The sequence below is a fragment of the Squalius cephalus genome, assembly GCF_949319135.1.
Source record: "Squalius cephalus genome assembly, chromosome: 24".
Classification (NCBI taxonomy): Eukaryota; Metazoa; Chordata; class Actinopteri; order Cypriniformes; family Leuciscidae; genus Squalius; species Squalius cephalus.
This window is the reverse complement of record NC_137145.1, coordinates 19,223,986-19,245,050: the sequence shown is the minus strand read 5'-3', so window position 1 is coordinate 19,245,050 and position 21,065 is coordinate 19,223,986. Positions and strand designations below refer to the sequence as shown.

At 39.7% G+C, this 21,065-nt stretch overlaps 2 protein-coding genes across 2 annotated transcripts in view; one reads left to right on the top strand and one right to left on the bottom strand.

Annotated features, from left to right (window-relative positions):
* The window catches only part of lrrtm4l1 (leucine rich repeat transmembrane neuronal 4 like 1), a 57,896-nt gene extending 53,722 nt beyond the window's left edge, over positions 1-4,174 (top strand). The window contains exon 3 of the mRNA XM_079860517.1: positions 3,042-4,174. Coding sequence (XP_079716643.1) covers positions 3,042-3,107 — 66 coding nt within the window. The 3' untranslated portion in view covers positions 3,108-4,174. The remainder of the gene's footprint in view (positions 1-3,041) is intronic.
* Positions 4,175-17,103: 12,929 nt separating this feature from the next.
* The window catches only part of LOC307152116 (putative flavin-containing monoamine oxidase A), a 54,831-nt gene continuing 50,869 nt past the window's right edge, over positions 17,104-21,065 (bottom strand). Inside the window, exon 12 of the mRNA XM_079860516.1 lies at positions 17,104-18,583. Within this exon, the coding sequence (XP_079716642.1) occupies positions 18,292-18,583 (292 nt within the window). The 3' untranslated portion in view covers positions 17,104-18,291. The remainder of the gene's footprint in view (positions 18,584-21,065) is intronic.

The window sequence follows — 21,065 nt, the reverse complement described above, 5'->3', positions numbered from 1 at the left end:
GAGCTACTCAGGCAATCTCTGGCAGAGAAAGGTGCCGTCCACGACCTGGCAAGCTCTCCATGCACTTCGGGAAGGAAAGGCACTGGGGCGGCGGCTGAGAACCAGCCCGGCCCGCCCCAAGAAACGAATCATCCAACCGAGACTGTTCGGGACACGATGGAGGATTCCACGCGAGCCCGACAGCCTTGGCGGCCCGTTTCAGCATAGCTGACATCTCTGGATCTGGCTCGGGCAACGTTCCCCAAAGGGGATAACGCAGCCGAGTTGTCATCTCCAGAGCTCAGCTCACCCTCCAATGAACGTGAGCGACTGAAACGGAACTTATTTTTACAGTGTAGATAGATAGATAGATAGATTTGTCATTCCAAAGTCGTAAGAAATTACAACAATTTATACTTTATAGGAATAACGATCAGTTTTACAATGGTTACTGTTCTGAAATAAAACAACCTTTATGACGTATGCAGCCGACAAAGACACAGCTAATAACTAACAAATATGTGAGGGCATAGCTCATGAATATTTAATGAATTACAGGACACTCAGAAGGACACGACTCAATTAATATTCACGCGGTATACCTTAATTTCACATTGGGGCGTACATACAGGATGCTGTTTTTAAATGGAGCAGAATGTCCTGTTGAAACATAACTTACATATAAAGGAGGGTAATTTTTTTTAAAATACCTGTATTATATCAATCAATTAAATTTACCAGTGCAGGCAAATCATTTTCCACATACTGTACACAGTAATTTTCAATGTCAAATGTTTATGCTGTAGAGCCCTGCATATGCTGAAAGAACTCGCTGTCAGTAATTTCAGCCTATCTAGAATTTCACTTAAATTGTAAGTCAAGGGTATACAGCTTGTGTCAGCCAGTTTGAATACAAGAAAATCAAAGCTCACCCTCAGGCTGCTCCAACAAAGCCTCGCAATGGTGGAAAAAAGCTGGCATTTTTAGTTACCTCGCTGTGAAACACAAAGCGTGGTTTTAACTAAAAATCAGTTTCCCTTATTTTTGCAAGTTAATCTTTCCGAGAACATCCTCTTGAAGAATCTGCTGTTTGTACCATTATCTCTGCCTGAAACTTGAGTTTAGCATTACATCCCATTTCTCTATTCAAAGACATTTCATTGATCATTGTTTTTTGTTTTTTTTTTGTTTGTTTTTTCTCTTAAAGGGATAAAAATGAAATTAGTCATCATTTACTCACCCTCATGTCTTTCTAAACCTGTATGACTTCTTTTTTTTATGGCACGCAAAATTAGATATTTGGCAGAATGTCCAAACTGCACTTTTCCATACAATGAAAGTTGATGGGAACCAGGGGCAGCCATTGAAATGAGCTGCATCAAAAGTCTGCAGCTACTTCGAAGTGTTAGAGATATGACAAACAACCCATTCACTGTGTGTTAATTTAGATGAAGTGAGAACAATTTAATTCATTTGATGGTGAAGATTTTATTCTCATGGGTAAGAAAGGCGGCATCACTTTTGTCCTCATTTTGTCCTCATTTTATCAAGTAATTACTCCAATCTTTGTCTTCATTGGGCAGTATAGCTGCTATTCCCATGGTTTCTGAAAGAACCTCAGTTGAACTTGAGGATAATTGAGATAATGATGATTGTGCTCAATGCATATTGCTAATTAGTATTCACAGCGGTTTGTTTAATCCATTTAAGACGAAGTGCTCATGACAGCAAGGTCACTTGAGCTGAGTAAATTCAGTCGTCTCAACTGTAATTAACATCTTAACAATGATGGCATACAATGTGCTGCCATATTTGATTTCTGACTTTCTTTACTGATAGCTGCCAAATTATCCAGTTCTACCAGAAAGACTCGGGAGGCAAAATAACGTAACAAATATGCATTTATTAACAGCCCAGCAAGCAAGTATTTTGATATAAAGTTCTTTGGTTCCCAATCCGAGGGTACGGAATCTGCATTTCCTGCCTGAAGACGAAGGCAGGGGCGCAGCCGACCCCCTGGGAGGTATGGGAGGGGACCATCCTGGTGGTGGTGGGGAGTATGAAGGGGAAGGGACCATCCTCGTGGTGGTAGGGAGGATGGAGGTGAATGTAGGCGTCAGCATCTGCGAACTCAGACATGTGTAAGTACCGCTCTTTTACAAGTATTAGAACACGATTGGATAGATGAGAAGGTAATAAGTGACGTAACAAATGAGTCTTCCTGGCAGAACTTACACTAAAGCTTTCATTTCTGCTTCTCAAAGTTTTTTTTTATTTCTTGGCCATGCATGAGCGTTTCATTTTACATCACAATTGCATGCGGCTGAAGTAATGTGTCTGATTTATTATCCTGATTTTTTTATATAATCAAATTTATCTTAACAATGGTCAATAAAAAATCTTAGCAATGTACTCTTTCATTGTATTCATATTGGTTTCATTTGTTTTTGAAAAACTTGTATAGCTTTTCAAGAAAAGTTTTCTATGTAGTTTATTGATTACAAAGAAAAGCTAAAAAAAAAAATGTTGTGTGTTGTAACCATCAATTAAAATGTAATAACATTTTTTTTTTATTATTACACCATGTGTTCACAAAACATTTTCAAATATATTTTTCAAGGTGATTAAAAAAAAAAAAAAATTCAGAATACAAATGTAATGAAGTATTTATTCATAAATATCATTGTTTTTGGGAGGAGTCGCACCACATGACATTTTTTTTCAAGAATATAATTATATATTAAATATAATTAAATAATTAAATATATTCTATTTTTCTTCATTATGATATCATTAAACCCTTATTTTTTTGACTTCCTGCTCCCCAAAAAATATAGCAATATTTTTTTTTTATCCCCAGAAAAAGAAAGAAAAACATGCTCATCATAGAAAAGGTGTATTCAGGATGATGTATCATTTTTGAAATGTGTATTTTTGAACAAATAAATAAATGCATCAGTACAAAAGAGAGCATCGTGTCATTGACCCGTGTATCATTTCTAAGCTGAACCTCATGGTTTTGTACCTTAGTAATCATCATCTGTCTTTTTTGCTTCCTACAGAATGAATACACGTGTCCCAGACCGTTACCTGGAGCTTGGATTGGAGACATACCGACCATACACTAAAGGGAATGTTTTGTTCCACAAAAATAATCCACCGGCGGAGGATTTGTGCCTACCTGCATTCCACCAATGCATCAAGCTTTGTTCTCATGATACCACTCATGCTGTCAGTGCTTCTTTAATAGATTGTGCTGGATATTACAAATGGCCATCTGAGAGACAGTCAGAACAGATGCCTCAGATGCATATTTTACTAAAACACATTTGGATGCCTCACTTTGTTCTTTAATGCACCTTTGCATTAAACATGTGCCAGGTGGGTGAAGAAGCCTCCAGTGAGTCATACAGAGCAGGGTTAGTGCTCAAATAAAGAGCAATGGAACATACCAATGAAAGCTATCCAGCCTTTGATGAATCACCCAGCGTCATTTGACGCATGTGTGGACCTATACATAAACTATAAACTTTGTTAATATACCCTAAAATTGACCCTTTCCTTTGTTATTTAATGTAAATCCTTGGAAAATTTGTGTATCAGAATAGCTAAATAAAACGACTGAGTTAAAACCTTTATATTTGCTGCTTAATACTGGATTTGTTATGCTTTGAGTATCTGCAAACCTCTTTGTACAGTTTTATTTGAGGAGATTCTCAGATTTACATGCCCTTCACGACAGTTTTACCAAATAATTGAAACATGACCTCTGATCTCACTGACTCAATGTTTGAGTGTAAATATGTAGTCTCATTTTATAGGAGAGTGTGTAAGCAAATGTCAAGATCTGAATATAGAGGTATCGTTAAAGTGAGTTTAGAGGACCGTGTCATTTGGTGCTGCTAGTTGTGCAGAAATGATACACTTCACCTTTAAAATGGCAAGTGTGTTGGAGAAGGGTCATAAAGAGCATGTGTGTGAGTGTATTGGGTGGGTATTGATTTGTTCAGGTTCCACCTGCCCCTCAATCATGAAACATTGCCATTTGAAAGTGTAATTTACTTTTATGCTCCCCCACTTTAATTTAATAATTACATTTTTGTAATAAACTGTATGAATTGTACACCACCAAGTTCTGTTTTATAATGAGAATGTTGTCAAAATCAATGGTGAGAAATATACATTTGTCAAATGGAAATTAGCATTGATCAACTTATTCTATTTTTATGAATTTATTATTAATACTCTTTTTAGCAATATGGATTTTCCAGAAAAAAAAAATGTTACTGAGAAGAACAGAGTAGGCCCAACACATCATGTTTCACTTGTTGGACATTTCATGTAGCTCATTTGTACATGGAAATAAGAATTAAACAACTGTAGATGTATCAAATGTCTGTAGAGGAGCGCTTCCAGGACTCAAAATGTTAGCTTGAGGTGCTCTTTGGATGGGATAATCATAATATAGAACAAATTAGGAAACTCCAAGGCACTCTCTTTTTTTTTTAGCCCATCATATGCAGGTCTATTTCTGGGAAAATGGGAGGAAGATTTTGTCTTAAACCAGGAAAAGAATGCCTTCTTCAAACACATTATCTGGTGGGGACGTTACATTGATGATGTTTGTTTGTTTTGGTCTGGTTCAGAGGCAGATTTGAAAGAATTCCAAGTTTTTTTGAATAACATTAACCCCAACATTAAACTATCTTTGGAATATAGTAAAGATTGTATTAATTTCCTTGACTTAAGCATCTTCAAAGACGATCATGGTGCCCTACACACTTCAGTGTTTAGAAAACCTACTGACAGGAACACTATTCTGCATGCTAAAAGCTTCCACCCGACATGGTTGAAGGAGAATGTTCCTTATGGGCAATTCCAGAGAGTTAGGAGAATTTGTGACCTAGACAATTCATTTGAGTGTAAAGCAAAAGAGATGACGTCACGTTTTAAGGAACGGGGTTATAAAAACACAACTCTCCATAAAGCATATAGCAGGGCCAAATCTGCAAATAGGGTATCACTTCTTCAAAGAAACCCACCTAAGCCAACAAAAGATAGACCCATTTTTGTTACCACGTATAATACAGAGGCAGACCAAATTAAGAGAATAACAAGAAAAAATTGGGTTATTATTGAAAGCGATGAGGTGCTTGGCCAGCTGTTTCCTGAGCCACCTCTGGTAACTTTCAGGAGATGTCCTACTATTCGAGATAAACTGGTCCGGAGCCATTTGAAACCAGAAGGCCAACATACGTGGTTGGGATCTAAACCCAAAGGGTCTTATAAATGTCAACACTGCAATCATTGTACAAATGTTTTGCAGTCTAAAACCTTTGTTGATACTATTTCCCAAAAACAGTTTACCATTAACCACTTTATAAGCTGTAAAACGATATTTGTTATATATAGACTGGAATGCCCTGAGTGTAAAGTGTTTTATATAGGAAGGACAAAGAGGCGCTTACAGGACAGATTGGCTGAACATAAATATGCAATTCGCACGGGCAACATGAACTATCCTATGGCGAGACATTACGGGGAACACCACAATAGTGATCCATCGACCGTACAGATCTGTGGAATTGATCATATCCCATTGTCACTAAGGAAAGGAGACAGGCAAAAACTACTAAACCAGAGAGAAAGTTTCTGGATTGATAAACTGCAGGCGACTAGATATCCAGGCCTGAATGAAGAACTAGATCTCAGTGTTTTTCTCTAAAACTACAATTCTTTCTCTAAAAATTTTATTTTATTTATATTTCCTGTACTTTGGTGATGCATGTATTGTATGTAACCTTGGTGTGTAGTCACAAATATCCTGTTCTATTAAGTACCAAGGAGGACATCTAGTGGTCTTTCTATAATCCTACAACTTTGAACCTACCTCTGCCAAATGGAGGTTTTTGATTGGTTGTGTGAAGACTTATAAGAAGGCCTCTTGTTTTGGAAACTGTTGACTCCCTGACGAAGGCTTGTATGCCGAAACGCGTCGGAGTTTTTAAAGGTTTATGATGACCAAGCCATAAAATAAAGGCTTTTTAATTTTTCTTAAAGAGAGTGCCTTGGAGTTTCCTAATTTGTTCTATATAACTGTAGATGTAATTAGAAATATGCACTACCAAAATTAGTTTGGGGTCTGTATTTTTTTTTTTTTTTTTTTTTAATGTTTTTGAAAGAAGTCTCTTATGCTCATCAAGGCAGCATTAACTTGATCAAAGTAGGTAAGCATTTGTGTAAAAGGTAATATTATTACAATTTAAAATAACTGTTTTCTATTTTAATAAATATTATAATGCTATTTATTCCTGTGATGTCAAAGGTGAATTTTCAGCATCATTACTCCAGTCCTCAGTGTCACACGATCCTTCAGAAATCATTCTAATACTGATCTGCTGCTCAAGAAACATTTCTGATTTCTGAATGCTGAAAACAGTTGGAGTGCTGTTTTTTTGTGGAAACCATGATACATTACCATTTAAAAAATGTATATAAAAAATAACAATAAACAATAATTGAGCAGAAAATCAGCATAGAATGATTTCTGAAGGATCATGTGACACTGAAGACACTGGCGTAATGATGCATTCAGCTTTACCATCACAGGCAGAATACAGCTATTTTAAATTGTCATAATATTTCACAACATTATTTTTTTACTGTATTTTTTATTTTTAAAAAATGCAGACTTGGTGGGCATAAGAGACTTCTTTCATAAACATAATCTTTTTTTTAATTATTCCAAACTTTTGATCAGTAATGTAAAGTTAATATGTTCAGAAGGTTTTTACTTTAAAGCTTAGATGGCTGTTTGTGTCTCAAACTTTGGCATTTGCTATTAAGTTTGTGTGACTAAAGGGGCTGTTCACACCATGATTTGCAGCGACAAAATCACCGGAAGACACTACTTTTCAGTAAAGTGTTGGCGATTTCTGGCAACATAGGCGACGACGTGGGCATTTTTTTCTCATTTGTGATACGATTTTTAAAAGCTATGGCCAATTACACACTGCCAGCGGCATCATCTGCTAGCAGCCAAGAGTACTGCAACCTTCAGCCATTAAAATCTCTGTCATTGTGGCCACAAGTTAGTAAAAGAAAGTTCAAGCTACTTGGCTGCACCCGCATGCTCAAGCCAAGGAAATGTCCTCCCATATTTCGCTTCTTTGAATGCTGTCAGATCAATATTGGCCCCATAACCCTGAAGGAGAGCCTCTCCGATTTGTGCCAGCCCTGCCCTCTCTAAACAAAGAAAGTTCAAAATTCTTCTGGGCATGTCATAATTATCACTAAATATGTCATTTCTCAAGAGGGGGCTAACATGAAGAGTTTGTCCCGCACCAAGTCCTCAAGGAACACGTCAAGCTGTCTGATATGAGGTCCAGATGGCATATCAGCTCCGGTGTTTTCCTATAGTGTTGCATCTCTCCCCTTCTCTCTCTTGCCTGCCGAAGCGACAGCTAAACAGACACAGCACTGTGTTTGACCAAACTCTCCCCATGAATTATTCATCAGCCCCCATCCCTTCTTGGTCAGAAAGGAGTCTTGACATTTTGCCCAGTCAACGACCTACTACTGGAAGAGTTCTGTGTTCAGAGGACCCGACTGCATTCAGATATTGGCTGTTGTGTGCTCTATTAACCTCAATCATGATATCCCAAAAGTGCTCAATTTTTCAATTATTTTTAAGTGTGGGCTAGACATGAATTAGACAGACACCTTTGGGAACATTCACGCGGAAAGCTTTTTTGCACTACGCTGCTTTTTCATTGTTTTTCTATGTAAATACGTGGTAGATGAATGTGACCACTGCTCTCACGCCTTTCATCAGTTGAAAAGCATTATTGCATCACGGATGATTGACACATGATCATATAGATTGATGTGTCTGCGGCTGGAAAAGATTAGGCCTCATGGGAATATGTCTCAAGAGGAAGAAAACTCGCCCATTCTTGATCTTTAGCCAATGGTTGCACATCCTCCAGGGAGCTTGAGGTTGGAGAAACGATGCAACACCCAGCCAGAAACTGTATTTCCAGAACACATCTCACAGCTAATTAAAAGTTATGAGATGATATAGACTGTCCAGTTCACCCGGCCTTCAGTTCACCCACACAAAAGTACAAAGTATGGTTAAAAAAGACCAACAACCTGTTAATTAATATGAAACCAGTAGTCTGTTTTATCCATGAGCCAGCAGATAAGGTTAAGTGTTAATGTAGTAAAAGATGAGATCTCTTTAGCATCTCAGCTGTTTTAATGATATCAACCCCCAAAATAAAAGTTCTGTCATCATTTGCTCACCCTCATATTGTTTCAACCCACGACTTACTTTCTTCCGTGGAACATGAAAGGAGATTATGTACGGTTATTTACTAACTAAACAGCATCACACTACTAAATAGAGTTCAAAGCTTCAATAATTCTAATGTATATGCCCCTGTTCTTATTAAGCATACATATTTTATTTATTCAAAAGCCAGGTCTTATGGGTATTCCCTCCTGACACAATGCTCATGACTTAACAATATGAGGTTTATTGTACTTAGCGTTAATAGCTTTATTAATGTTTTATTTAAATGAGCTTAAATGAAAAACAAATTGGCTAATCAACAGTATATTACAGAACTAGCTTGGCCAACTGGATCAAAAAGAGACTTTAAGCCTATCAGTATTTTTTAATAAAATGTGGAGGTTTTTCCATATTTAAACTATCTCTCAACTGAATAAAATATTAATCAATATTAATCAAACAGAACATGCATGAATAGTGTAAACAACTTTTACACGAAATGTAACCTAGGTTTCTATGTTCAGTGAAACTATAAATGAGAACTCCAGTTTTCTGAGCTATGAAAGACCAGCCTTGAAAAAGCAATAAAAGTTTCCTCAGGTTTAAACACATTAAAACATTTAATTACTGACCCCAAACTGTTTATAGAATTCGGCAGTCAACGGACTTGCTGTTCATACGCAGGCGATCTAGTTTTGCCCACTCTTTTCCGTCAGTCTTGCAAAATTGTTTTAAATCATTTAAAAATTAATCAAATATTGTTGACTGAATATCAATTTTTTAGTTTGAATATGAATATTTCAAATACAAATTTCATAAAACATTATGAAACCTAAAATGCAGTGAATACAACAAAAACTTTGGTAACACTTTACAATATGGTCTCGTTTGTTAAAGTCGGCATGAAATGGAAGCTGTGATAGTGAGGTACATCTGAGTGAAACTCAGTTTCTTCTCAAACAAGAAGAAGAAAAAAAAAAATAGGGTAGGACTTGATTTTGTCCATGTGGAATTGGTTGTGGTTTGCTATTGGTCGATTTCATGTGAGTGACAGTTTGTCCCGCCATACAGTTGTTTATTTATGTTACTGTTAATGTTAATTTGTAAATGTTTAAATGAGCTAAGAATAATGAATGCTGTAGAAGAATTGTAAGTTAATGTTAACTGTTAATAAGTGAAACCTCATTGTAAAGTGCTACCAAAACATCACAGCACTGTATGTGATTGAATCATTTCTTTGCACGTCAGGAAGTGTCTGTGACGGCTCTTGATCTCATGTGTGAACAGTTGAGTTACACACTGATTGAGACACAGCTGAGAGTGCAACGTGTCATATCACAAGAGAAGGGCACAGATAACATTATTTTATGCATTTCTCAGGGGCCGCCTTTCACCTTATGAATCTAATATGAATTTGGTGCATTTCTTTGGATCAGACACCTTCAAACTGCAAACCAACCCGGCAATCTGCCAAAGCCAGTGACGAGTTGTAACATTACACAAAGAATCCTGAAAAAAATGATCAGTATTGCAAGTTTATATCTCACAATTCTGACTTTTTTCTTGAAATTGTGAGTTTATATCTTACGATTCTGAATTTTTCTTGCAATTGCAAAATTATATCTCACAATTCTGAAAATATTCTTGCAATTGCGAGTTTATATTTCACAATTCTGACTTTTTTCTTGCAATTGTGAGTTTATATCTCACAAGTCTGACTTTTTTCTTGCAATTGTGTTTATATCTCGCAATTCTGAATTTTTCTCATGATTGCAAGTTTATATCTCACAATTCTGACATTTTTGTCCTTGCAATTACGTTTATATCTAACGATTCAGAAGTTTTCTCTCAATTGTGAGTTTTTATCTCACAATTCTGACCCTTTTTTTGCACCTTTTTCTCTTGTTTTTACTTTATAGCAGCCTCTTAAACCTGATGGAAGGCTTCCATCTTGGCTCGGATACACCTAATCTAAAGTTGGTGCATTGCCTTGGATCAGACATCTTCAAACCGCAAACCGATGCAGGCGATCTGCCAAAGCCCTGGACAAGTTGTTACATTATGCAATCTTTAGGCAGTGGATCCTTTGAGACGCACACAGCTGCTCATGGGACGTCCAAAATAATAGCCAATCCACACGGCGGAGTGGCTCTAAATGAAGACTTGTGGCTTTCCGGCCGGATGTGGAGGTAATCAAGCAAATGGAATGGAAAATCAGATTCACAATCACAAGAGACTCATCTTTCCCGTGGCTTCTGGCCAGAGCGAGCGGAGGAAGTGCTGGCTGTGTCATCTCGCCACTACTGGAGCCCATAAATTGGACGCATACAAAAACATGTTGGTCAGGGCAGGGTTTGATCTTGATGGGGTGGGCGTGAGGCAGGGAAAATGAAGAGTTGATCCCCCGCAAGGCGGCGGTAACGAAGAAAAAAAAAGCTCCTTTAGGGGCCGCCAGAGGAGTTAGATCACCCCTTAGAGAGCATCCGAGCATGACAGGAGCTTTTTCCATCAACTGTGTAATCAAGCACAAGCGATTAAATCACTTTCACATCTCACCCTCCCAGAGACGTGCCTGCTGTGCGCGTGTGGGCGGATACACGTGTGTCCGTGAGTGTGAGTTACTGTACAGTGTGGGTAACGCCGAGTCGCAGTGCAAGATTTGCTCGAAATTTATTCCATCTATAGGCCTATCTGACGGCCTATCTTTTTTTTTTTTTTCATATGCGCACAACGAGAGAGCAATTACACACATTTAACACGTTTAAAGAGGCCTTGACAAACTTGTTGCGTTTCCAGCATGTTTTATTCTGCTAAAGCAATGGAACTAATTGACATTCTCATGGAGTTTACAGAGAGGCACTTAGTGTGCATGACAATAACTTTTATAGCTCACGGAGTGTTTGCTTCAGTTCTGTGCTTTGATGTTTCAAATTCCTTTCACATAACACATTGTAATTATATGGGGGGTGCATTAAAGAAGCTTAGAAGATCAAATATGGAAACTTCAAAATACAATTTCATGATTTTTTATAAGATAATATAACATTTTATGCTGATTTTAAAATATTCATGCTTAAAGTCAATAGATATCCTTAATTCATGTTCCTGGCCTTAACGAAAAAATGTCAGCAGGCTGTAAACTTTCATCACAAACTTGCTGCGCATATGAAACACTTCTTTCCTTTAACCATCTGTCTTTATAGAGTGCAACAGTCGGGTTCCAGAAGCAAACAAAATCAAATTTTCTCCATAGGGGAATTGATTAACTATTATTAAAGACTAATTGGTGGTAAATTTTTTCTTAAAGCCATCTGCCCACATTATTTTTTAAATCGTCTTTAACATCAGAATTTCCAGTGAAAAAACTATACCCATAATTTAGCAAAAATCTCCACCAATCAGAGAATCGTGGCAAGCCTTTCATGCTAAAAGCTCCGCCCACTCCTATGAAGCACTGTGAACTATAAATATTTAATGCAAATGCATATTTTACAATAAACAAAATATATTGTTTTTATACAACCAACATCTTTAAATCAGTTGTTTTATAAAGTATTTCTCCATCCTTAATTTACTTATATCATTCGCAATGTTTTTTTGGGATTGTAATTCTTTTCGTCATTAAAACATTTGTGGGTAAGTACAGTAGCATGCGATTCACAACGTAGCTGCATGGTTTGGTTCATTGCATGTAACTCTTTAACCAAGAAAACCACTCAAGAAAACATAAGTAAAATGGGTGATGTTAAATTATTGTTTTTGAGATGAATTCTAAGCAAAGTTCATTTAGTCCACAAAATTACAGACGTTTCATTACAAAATGTTCATTACGTTTTCCTTAACAATATTTTATGATAAAACAAAAAAGACATATCAAGATTATAACTGAATGAAAAAAAACGAGACTGCAAGATAACGAAGGGTTACGGAGGTAACCTAGGTTCAGTGAATGAAGTCAACACGCCACAGTATGGGTCAGCCTCGCTAAGGATGAGCTGTCAGGAGACGGTATATCAAATTAACCACGCCCCACTTGCAATCACCTCCTATAAATACAGGTGTTAATCAGCCGGCCCTTTCTCTTTTTCCGACTGGCTCAAAGCAGTCCCCGAGTGACCACGCTTCGTGGCGTGTTGACTTCATTCACAGAACCTAGGTTACCTGCGTAACCCTTCGTTCTATTTCATTTCAGTCAACACGCCACAGTATGGGTCAACTGTGTACCAGATAAGGTCATGAGGGGAAATCTAGCGGGGCAATAACCAGGACATGATTAATGCAACAGAACCTTTATTAGTTCTTCATATAACTTACAACAAAACCACCAGGTAATAATACCTTGACATAACTTAACATAAAGCAGTTTATACCTGTTCCGCTGTTTGCAGAATAGTAGATGAAACTGTCTTTGCAAGATCCAGACGATAGAATTTGGCAAATGTCAAAGAGGACGACCAACCTGCTGCTGCACACACTTCTTCCAGAGAGGCCCCTTTAAATAATGCCCAAGAGGCCCCCATTCCTCTGGTAGAGTGGGCCACCACCCCCTTGGGAGGAGGCCTTCCTATGCTGTGGTAGGCTAGTTCTATCAGCCTGACCACCCATCTTGCGAGCCGCTGCTTGGACACTGCCTGGCCTCGCACTGAGTCCCCGAAACAGACAAACAGCTGATTAGTCTGTCTGATCTGTTGAGTGCAAGCAATGTATCTCTTCAGTGCTCTGACTGGGCAGATTAGATGTAATCTGGCTGCTTCTGCTGAATCATGAGGAGGGGGATGAAAGGGTTCTAGTACCAAAGGTCTGGATACATAAGAACGAGGCAAAACTTTTGGCAGGAATGATGGGTTCGGAAGGAGAGAAATGGATGAATCTTCTTCCCCCAGTCTCAAGCATGCAGGGTGTACCGACAAGGCATGCAATTTGCTTACCCTCCTAATTGAAGCAATAGACAAGACAAAGGCTGTCTTTAACGTAAGAAATTCTAACTCCAATTTGTCTAATGGCTCAAAGGGATGTTCTGTCAGAGCTTTCAGGACAATGCCCAAGTCCCATGAGGGAACCAACCGAGCTTGAGATGGGCCTAATCTACGAGCTCCTTTCAGAAAACATTTCACAATAGGATGGACACCAATTGTGCTGCCTCCGTAGTCCATATGGCGATCTGATATAGCCGCTACATATCCTCTCAAGGTTGACTCCGTCAGACCCGTTTCCAACAGGGACTGGAGGAATGACAAAACTAACTCCACCCCGCATGAAACTGGGCCCATTCCCTTGGACTGACACCATCGAGAGAACCTTTCCCATCGAGCAGCATACAGTCTCCTTGTAGATGGGGCTTTTGCTGCATGCAATGTTGTTAGAATCGCCTCTCCCAGAGCTCTGGAAGACTCCCATCTAGTGGCCAGACGTGCAGATTGTACCTCCCTGGATTCGGGTGCCAGAGTTTCCCCTGGGCCTGAGACAGCATATTCTTCCTGACTGGGAGACGCCATGGCGGTCCCCTCTGTAATGCTACCAAATCTGGCATCCATGCCTGCTGGGGCCAATCTGGTGCCACCAGCAGGACTTTGGCCTTCAAGATCCTTACTTTGGCTAAGACCACTGGCAGAAGAGGGAATGGAGGAAATGCATACAGGAGCATTGGAGGCCATTTGTTCACCAGAGTATCCACCCCTAGTGACCCCTTGGGGCCCACTATTGAATACCACAGGGGACAATGAATGGTTTCCAGTGAGGCAAAGAGATCTACCTGAGCCACCCCGAACCGAGACCAGATCTCCTGCACCACTGCCGGATGTAGTCGCCATTCCCCTGGCCTGGGGCCTCCCTGGACAAAAGGTCGGCTGCTACATTGTCCTCTCCCGGGAGGTGTAAGGCCCTCAGGGACACCCCCTGAGCATGTGCCCATAACAGAAGGTCCCGAGCTCTCCTGTAAAGGGACGTTGAACATAACCCGCCTTGATGGTTTATATATGACACTACTGTGGTAATGTCTGAGCGAACAATGACATGCTTCTCCTGAAGCTGAGGCCGAAAATGGATCAGGGCCCGAAATACTGCCTCCAGTTCCAGCAGATTTATGTGTGCTCCTCTCCACGAGGCATCCCATTGTCCTTGTGCTGGATTGCCTTGCCAGACAGCAACCCAGCCCTCCAGTGACGCATCTGTTGTTATCATCTCCCTTGAACATAAAGGGCCCAGTGTGACTCCTTCCTTTAGGCCTGGAGTCGAGAGCCACCACTGGACTGTTGGAAGACAATCCCTGTCCCTTGGAATCAGTCGCTGTCCATTCTCGTATGGACTCACTTTGTATTTTGCTAACCATAGCTGCAGAGGGCGCATATGAAGCAATCCCAGTGGTACCACCTGACTGGCTGCTGCCAACAGGCCAAGCAGCCTCCAACCAAACTTCACTGTAACCTGCTCCTTCCAGAGGAGCCGGAATAGACATTCTTCCAACACCAATTGCCTCTGAGAAGTCAGAGATGCTCTCATCGTTGTTGAATCCAAGGTCAACCCTAGGTATATCACTGCCTTGGTGGGAATGAGACAACTCTTCTTGCTGTTCAGCTTCAGCCCCAAGTTCTGTAAATGGGTTAGGACCACCTTTGTGTTGTTCCTGGCCTGCTGTTCTGTAGGGGAACAAATTAGCCAATCGTTCAGGTAATTTGCTATACGTATGCCCTGACGACGAAGGGGGATGAGCGCTGCATCCATACATTTTGTAAAGGTGCGGGGGGGGGGGAAGCAATGACAGACCGAAGGGGAGAACATTGTACTCGTATGCGTTGCCCTGAAAGTAGAACCTTAGGTACTTCTTGTGGTTCCTGTGAATTGGGATATGAAAATAAGCATCCTGGAGGTCCACTGTTGTGAACCAGTCCCCTTGTCTGATGAAGGTTAAAAGGGTTGATATGTTGAGCATATGGAAAGGAAGTCGTTTTAAATGACGGTTGAATCCCTTGAGATTGAGGATGGGACGAAGACCCCCATCCTTTTTTGGAATCAGGAAATAGGTGGAATAAAACCCCTGCCCCATTGTTCCCAAGGGCAGGTGTGTTATTGCTCCTTTTCCTAAAAGGACCGATACCTCTGCTGTGAGAGACTTGCACTGGTTCTCGTCTCCCAGAAGAGTAGGGACAATCCCTTGAAACTTTGGTGGTTTTGATCTGAACTGGAGCCTGTATCCGAACTCCAAGGTGCTTAGCACCCATGGACATTAGGTGCATTGGCGCCAGTGGAGGAGCTGTTGACTGGAAAAGTGTGTGGCCGGAGACTGATTGTCAGCGACGATTTCTTACGCCTGACATCCGTGTGATGGAAGACTCTGCCTGTCTGCCCCTACGAAAGGACTGTCGAACTCCTTGGCCTGGTCCCCCTAGAGCCCCTTGGCCAGCAGTTCTTCGCTGCCCTGGGTAGATCTGGGTTAACGATTCTGGGCGAGTCCAGCAACTGCTCCCCGCTGATGTCCGAGGCCCACGAATAACTGGTGCCCGACGCACAGAGCGTGTCAACTCCCTTGTCTTACGGGACTGTTCCAATGCTTGTTAGGGTGTATAGCATCTTTGCCAGCCCTGGTGGTTGCTCCTGCCAACATAGCAAATGTGGGCCCAATCTGAGGAGCTGAAGCAAGCCCGTAAGCTGCCGCCCCTGCCAGGTTGCCCAGCTGTGTCTTAGGGAGGGCAGTGGAACCTGGGACCTTCCATGAAGAATGCAACTCTGTCACAAAGTCTGGAAGTATAGGCAAACCTTCCGTTTTTCGGCGCTGAGAGCCTCTATCAAACACCGAAGTTGATGTTGAGGCAGGTTGTGAAGTCAGGTTCGCCCGCTCTGCTGCTCTAGCAATCACTGCCTTATCTGATGGATCCAAAGGAACAGGATCCGAGGCCTGAGAAGAATAATCCTCCATTTCTGAACCAGAGATGTCCTCTTGATCTGATGGCATAGAATTGCCTTCCCTTCCAAACACTCCAGATGCTATCACAGATATCTCATCTGGGTGGCGGCATGGCTGTTTTTGCACCAGTTCCCCAGGGCCTGGAGGCCCCACCGGCCACTGTTGTGCCTGTAACAAATTATTCAGAGTCTCTTGCATTCCTTGCATTTGCCTCTGAAGATGATCCACGTCCCCTTCTACATGTTTGCGCTTGCGAGATTGCTTACGCCTGACACCTTCTTCTTGAAGATCCTGCTCAGGCCGATGTACTTGTCCTGCAGGGATCTCTGCTGGAAAACCAATGTCGTCTTCCTCTTGCATCTTAATAGGGAAGTGAAAAATAGCTCAGCTAACTTTTGTCTTCACAGACAAAGAGGTTTTTTTGGCTGAAATGGCAAACGAAAATCTCTTCACGCTGTGTTTTTAAACAGTTTACTTTCAACCTGGTAGCTTTCACCTTTACAGGTGAAGAGGCCCCCTTGCCAAACAATCTGTGTTAACTAATAATACTCACCTTTTCAAACAGAATTAACACGGTAGCTTTAATCCTCTCGGATAAGAGGCTCTTTCACAAACAGCACGCGGCAACGCGGTAACTTTCACCCTCACAGGCAAAGAGGCTCCCGTCAGCCAGCTACTTTAAGTAAATAAAGGAAGCAAATCTTACCGTCTTTACCAACTCAATCGTTAGCCAGGAGGCAAAAAAAGAGAAAGGGCTGGCTGATTAACACCTGTATTTATAGGAGGTGATTGCAAGCGGGGCGTGGTTAATTTGATATACCGTCTCCTGACAGCTCATCCTTAGCGAGGCTGACCCATACTGTGGCGTGTTGACTGAAATGAAATAGAACGATGTTTCTGAAAAGGAATAACAATCATTAAAACAAATATGGATTAAATACTTTATTGTACAGTTATGTTACCACATACAAGACAAATTTGTTTCTGAAGCTAAATTAAACACATATATAAAGTGTGACCAAACTAACAATTAACAGTCTCTACATGCAGTATCACTTAAAAGTTTGATAGTTCTGTATACTAAATTATTATTTCAAAAGCTTTGATTAAAGCTTAGAATACATTTTTTTATGTAATTACGTGGTGCTCAAGGCTTTCACCTACAGGCTGTATGAAATATTGTAGGTGAGTATACAGAGTGAATATTAGTGTCAAGATTGTTAATACTGATATTGTACAATGCTACTGTTTCTGGGATATTATATGGAATGTTAATACATTATTAATAAATATGCACACATTTTTAAAAATGTTTGGTTACAGTTCAATTCATTATAGTTTGACAATTTCATTGCCTATACTATTGTCATTATCTAAAATGATGTGGCATTGTGCATTTATGCACAACGAGAGCCATTACACTCGTTTAACGTGTTCAAAGAGGCCTTGACATGAGTGTCCGACATGCTTTATTCTCATGATAACAATTGAGATTCTCATGGGGTTGAAAGAAAGAGAGGCACTCAAAGTGCTTGACAAAAATACATTTATAGCTCACAATGTGTTTGCTTCACTTCTGTGCTTTGATGTTTCATATTTCCTCCACATAACACATTATGCCACGCAATTTCATGACGAGGCAATGAAAGTTAGTTTATATCTTGGAAATTAAAATCTGGAAATATGATTAAGTGCAACATACAACAATGAGTGATTATACTGTAATGTTGTTCTATTTTTTAAAATACTGATACTTCAATTAAACAACAGACCATTTTTACATTCTTAATTCACATTCCTGGTCTTTCTTCCACACACACACACACACACACACACAAAAAAGTCAGCATACAATTTCAGCACACACTTACTGTGTATCTGCAACATTTCTAAGCCCTCTTATTTTTCTATTCTGGTATGCAACACTCTTTTCTATTATAGTATATTTTCATGGACCAATCAATTTCCAATAAATATACAATCAAGTCCCGCCCTTTTTTTCCTCACTAAAATACTTTGAAATACTTACCATTACGGACGTAAAATGCGTCATGTTGGCTAGAATGTATTTTAAGGCACAACTACTAATTAAATACATGTCAAGAAACAAATCCCTTTAGATCCATTTCAATCCTAGTTCTGGTTTGGCCAACAGGTAGGCGGTCACCAGTGCAGCTGCTGTAATTACCACACCGAGGAGGCAGTAAGACTTGGACGACTTGCACTTTGACTCCTTTCTTGGGTTACTTTGTTTCAGGGAAGCTTGCACTGTGTCCAGTTCCTCCCGGGACAGAGACGAAGGACACATCTGAGCTAGGACCTCCATAGCCGCCCGCTGACCGGACTGAATTGCCCCGCTAATGTATCCACACCATTGGGTGGCCGTCTCTGTGCCTGCCCAATGAATCCTGACAAAGGAGTCAGAAATTAATAGACATTTTAAAGTGTTAATACTTTCTGTATTCTTTAAAGTCGGCATGAAATGGAAGTTACAATAGTCTTTTCTTCCTTATTGTGATGTATATCAGAGTTGAGGTATGGTTTACCTGGTATTAAGATGTGTTTTGGTCGATTCAAGGGGGAGGGGAGGTTAACTTTTTAAGATTACAAGTGCAGAAGAATAAAAAATAACAATAATGATGATGTGCACAGATTTATCATTTATAATAAGCACTGCAACATTCAGTAAAAAAAAAAAAAAAAAAAAAGGTTTGTCAATTTTGATGTCATGGTGACTGTAAACCAGTATGACTGAGTATTAAGGGATGTGGAAAATGTCAAGGTGACTGGAAATATAAAGACTTTGTATTCACGGTTGATGACTGTCAAAATAAATAATGGCTAATAATTAGTTACCTAAATCGAAGTTTGTGCTAATAGCAGTCATGACTCTTTACTCTAGTACACAGGTGTCAAACTCAGTTCCTGGAGGGCCACAGCCCTACAGAGTTTTGTTCCAACCCTGCTTCAACACACACACACCTGCAGTTTTCAAATAAGCCTGAAGGACCTGATTAGCTGATCAGGTGTGTTTAATTAGTGTTGAAGCCAAACTCTGCAGGACTGTGGCCCTCCAGTAACTGAGTTTGACACCCCTGCGTATGTACTGTACAGTAATTGAGCATTCAAAGGCCTTAGAGGCCACTACGGTGTCTATTATAAACTCCACAAAAATATTGAATCTTTACAACAGATGCTTATGTGTAACCTCTAGAACTGTCAATCCATTAAAAACATAATCATTTTATACACACACTGTATATATTTCTGTCATGACAACTCTCTGAGAGATTGGCATGGTAATGGATATTGCAATGTTAATGTATTTGGTCTTGGCGGAATAGATCTGCTATGCTATACACTGCTGCTGCAAAGCCAGAACAGAGACTTGCTGCTGCCTGCATGTTACTGCTGCACATGTAACATACCTGAACATATCACGATTTCCACAAAAATATTAAGCAGCACAACTGTTTTTAACACTAATAATACTCAGAAATGTTTCTTGAACATCAAATCAGAATGATTTCTGAAGGATCATGTGACACTAAAGACTGGAGCAATGATGCTGAAAATTCAACTTTCAGTATAATAGTACTGTATTTACTGTATGTTTAATCAAATAAATGCAGCCTTGGTGAGCATAAAAGAGACGTACTTAAAACATTTGAACAGTAAATATAATTATAAATATATTCTATAAATAATACAAATATATACATTTTTATAATTAAAAAGGCGTAACTATATATTATACAATAATTAAAATATAAAACTGCAGTAAAATTAAAGTTAATACCTACTAAATTAAATAATATCAAGCATAGAGTTAGTTCTGGCAGGTCTGACTCTCAACTGATCCTTGTCTACCTATAGGAATACAACACCTATCACAGCATCCCTATATATAAGGCCCATTCAGGTCAGGTGTTCCTCAGGAGCTAATTACCCTCATCCATCCCCAGCTCCTCCTCGTCAGGACTTAGCATTCTGATATTCCTCTTCTAATCAGACTCCTTTTTCTTGAGTTAAGTTGAACATTAAATTATTGAACATTAATTACATCTGCAATACATTCATGTTGGTTCTGTTCTGTTTATCCTGGGGGATTATCACTGCTCTCCCTGCTCTTATCCATGCTAGGCTGCATGGATGGGCAGGGAGTTCCCACCCAATCCAAACTGTTAGGTAACCGTCAAGCATCTTTAATGATAGTGGTCCTGACAGAATTACATTTATGCATTTAACAGATACATTTTTATCCATAGCGACTTACAAAAGAGGAACAAAAGCAAAAGCTATTTACTAAAAAAGTTAATATCTAATCTGACAGTCCTGGTAACTCCATGGGATGGTTAATTTATGCACATATAAAACAACTCAGTCAACCTCCAGCAGATAATGCACACATTCGTGTCTGTTGTGAATTTAACAGAAATAACTTTTAATTGGGTTCTCAAAAATGCTTATTGCTGCATTCAACAACATATTCCCCATGCAAGCCCATTTCCCATCCACCACACTGTTTATTCTTTATGCATTATGGATGTGTGGACTTGAATAAAACCCTTAGGTATATCCCTTACCCACAGTGTTTTCACCTATGCTCTTTGTATATGCGAATCACTTCGAAGACATGAAAGCGGTTTGTTTTCTATTCCACCATCTATGGAAGGCAAGAGATGCTCTTCTAACTCTGGAAATACTGCATCAAAAGCAGCCAGCATAAATCTAAGAGTCTAGTTCTGCGGTTTTCAAACTTTTCTGGCCAAGTATCACCTTCAGTCAAAATCAGAACATCCAAGTACCACCTTGCCACAACTTCTCTCTCTCTCTCTCTCTCTCTCTCTCTTTATTGGCATGACTTGTACAGTATTGCCAAAGCATTGG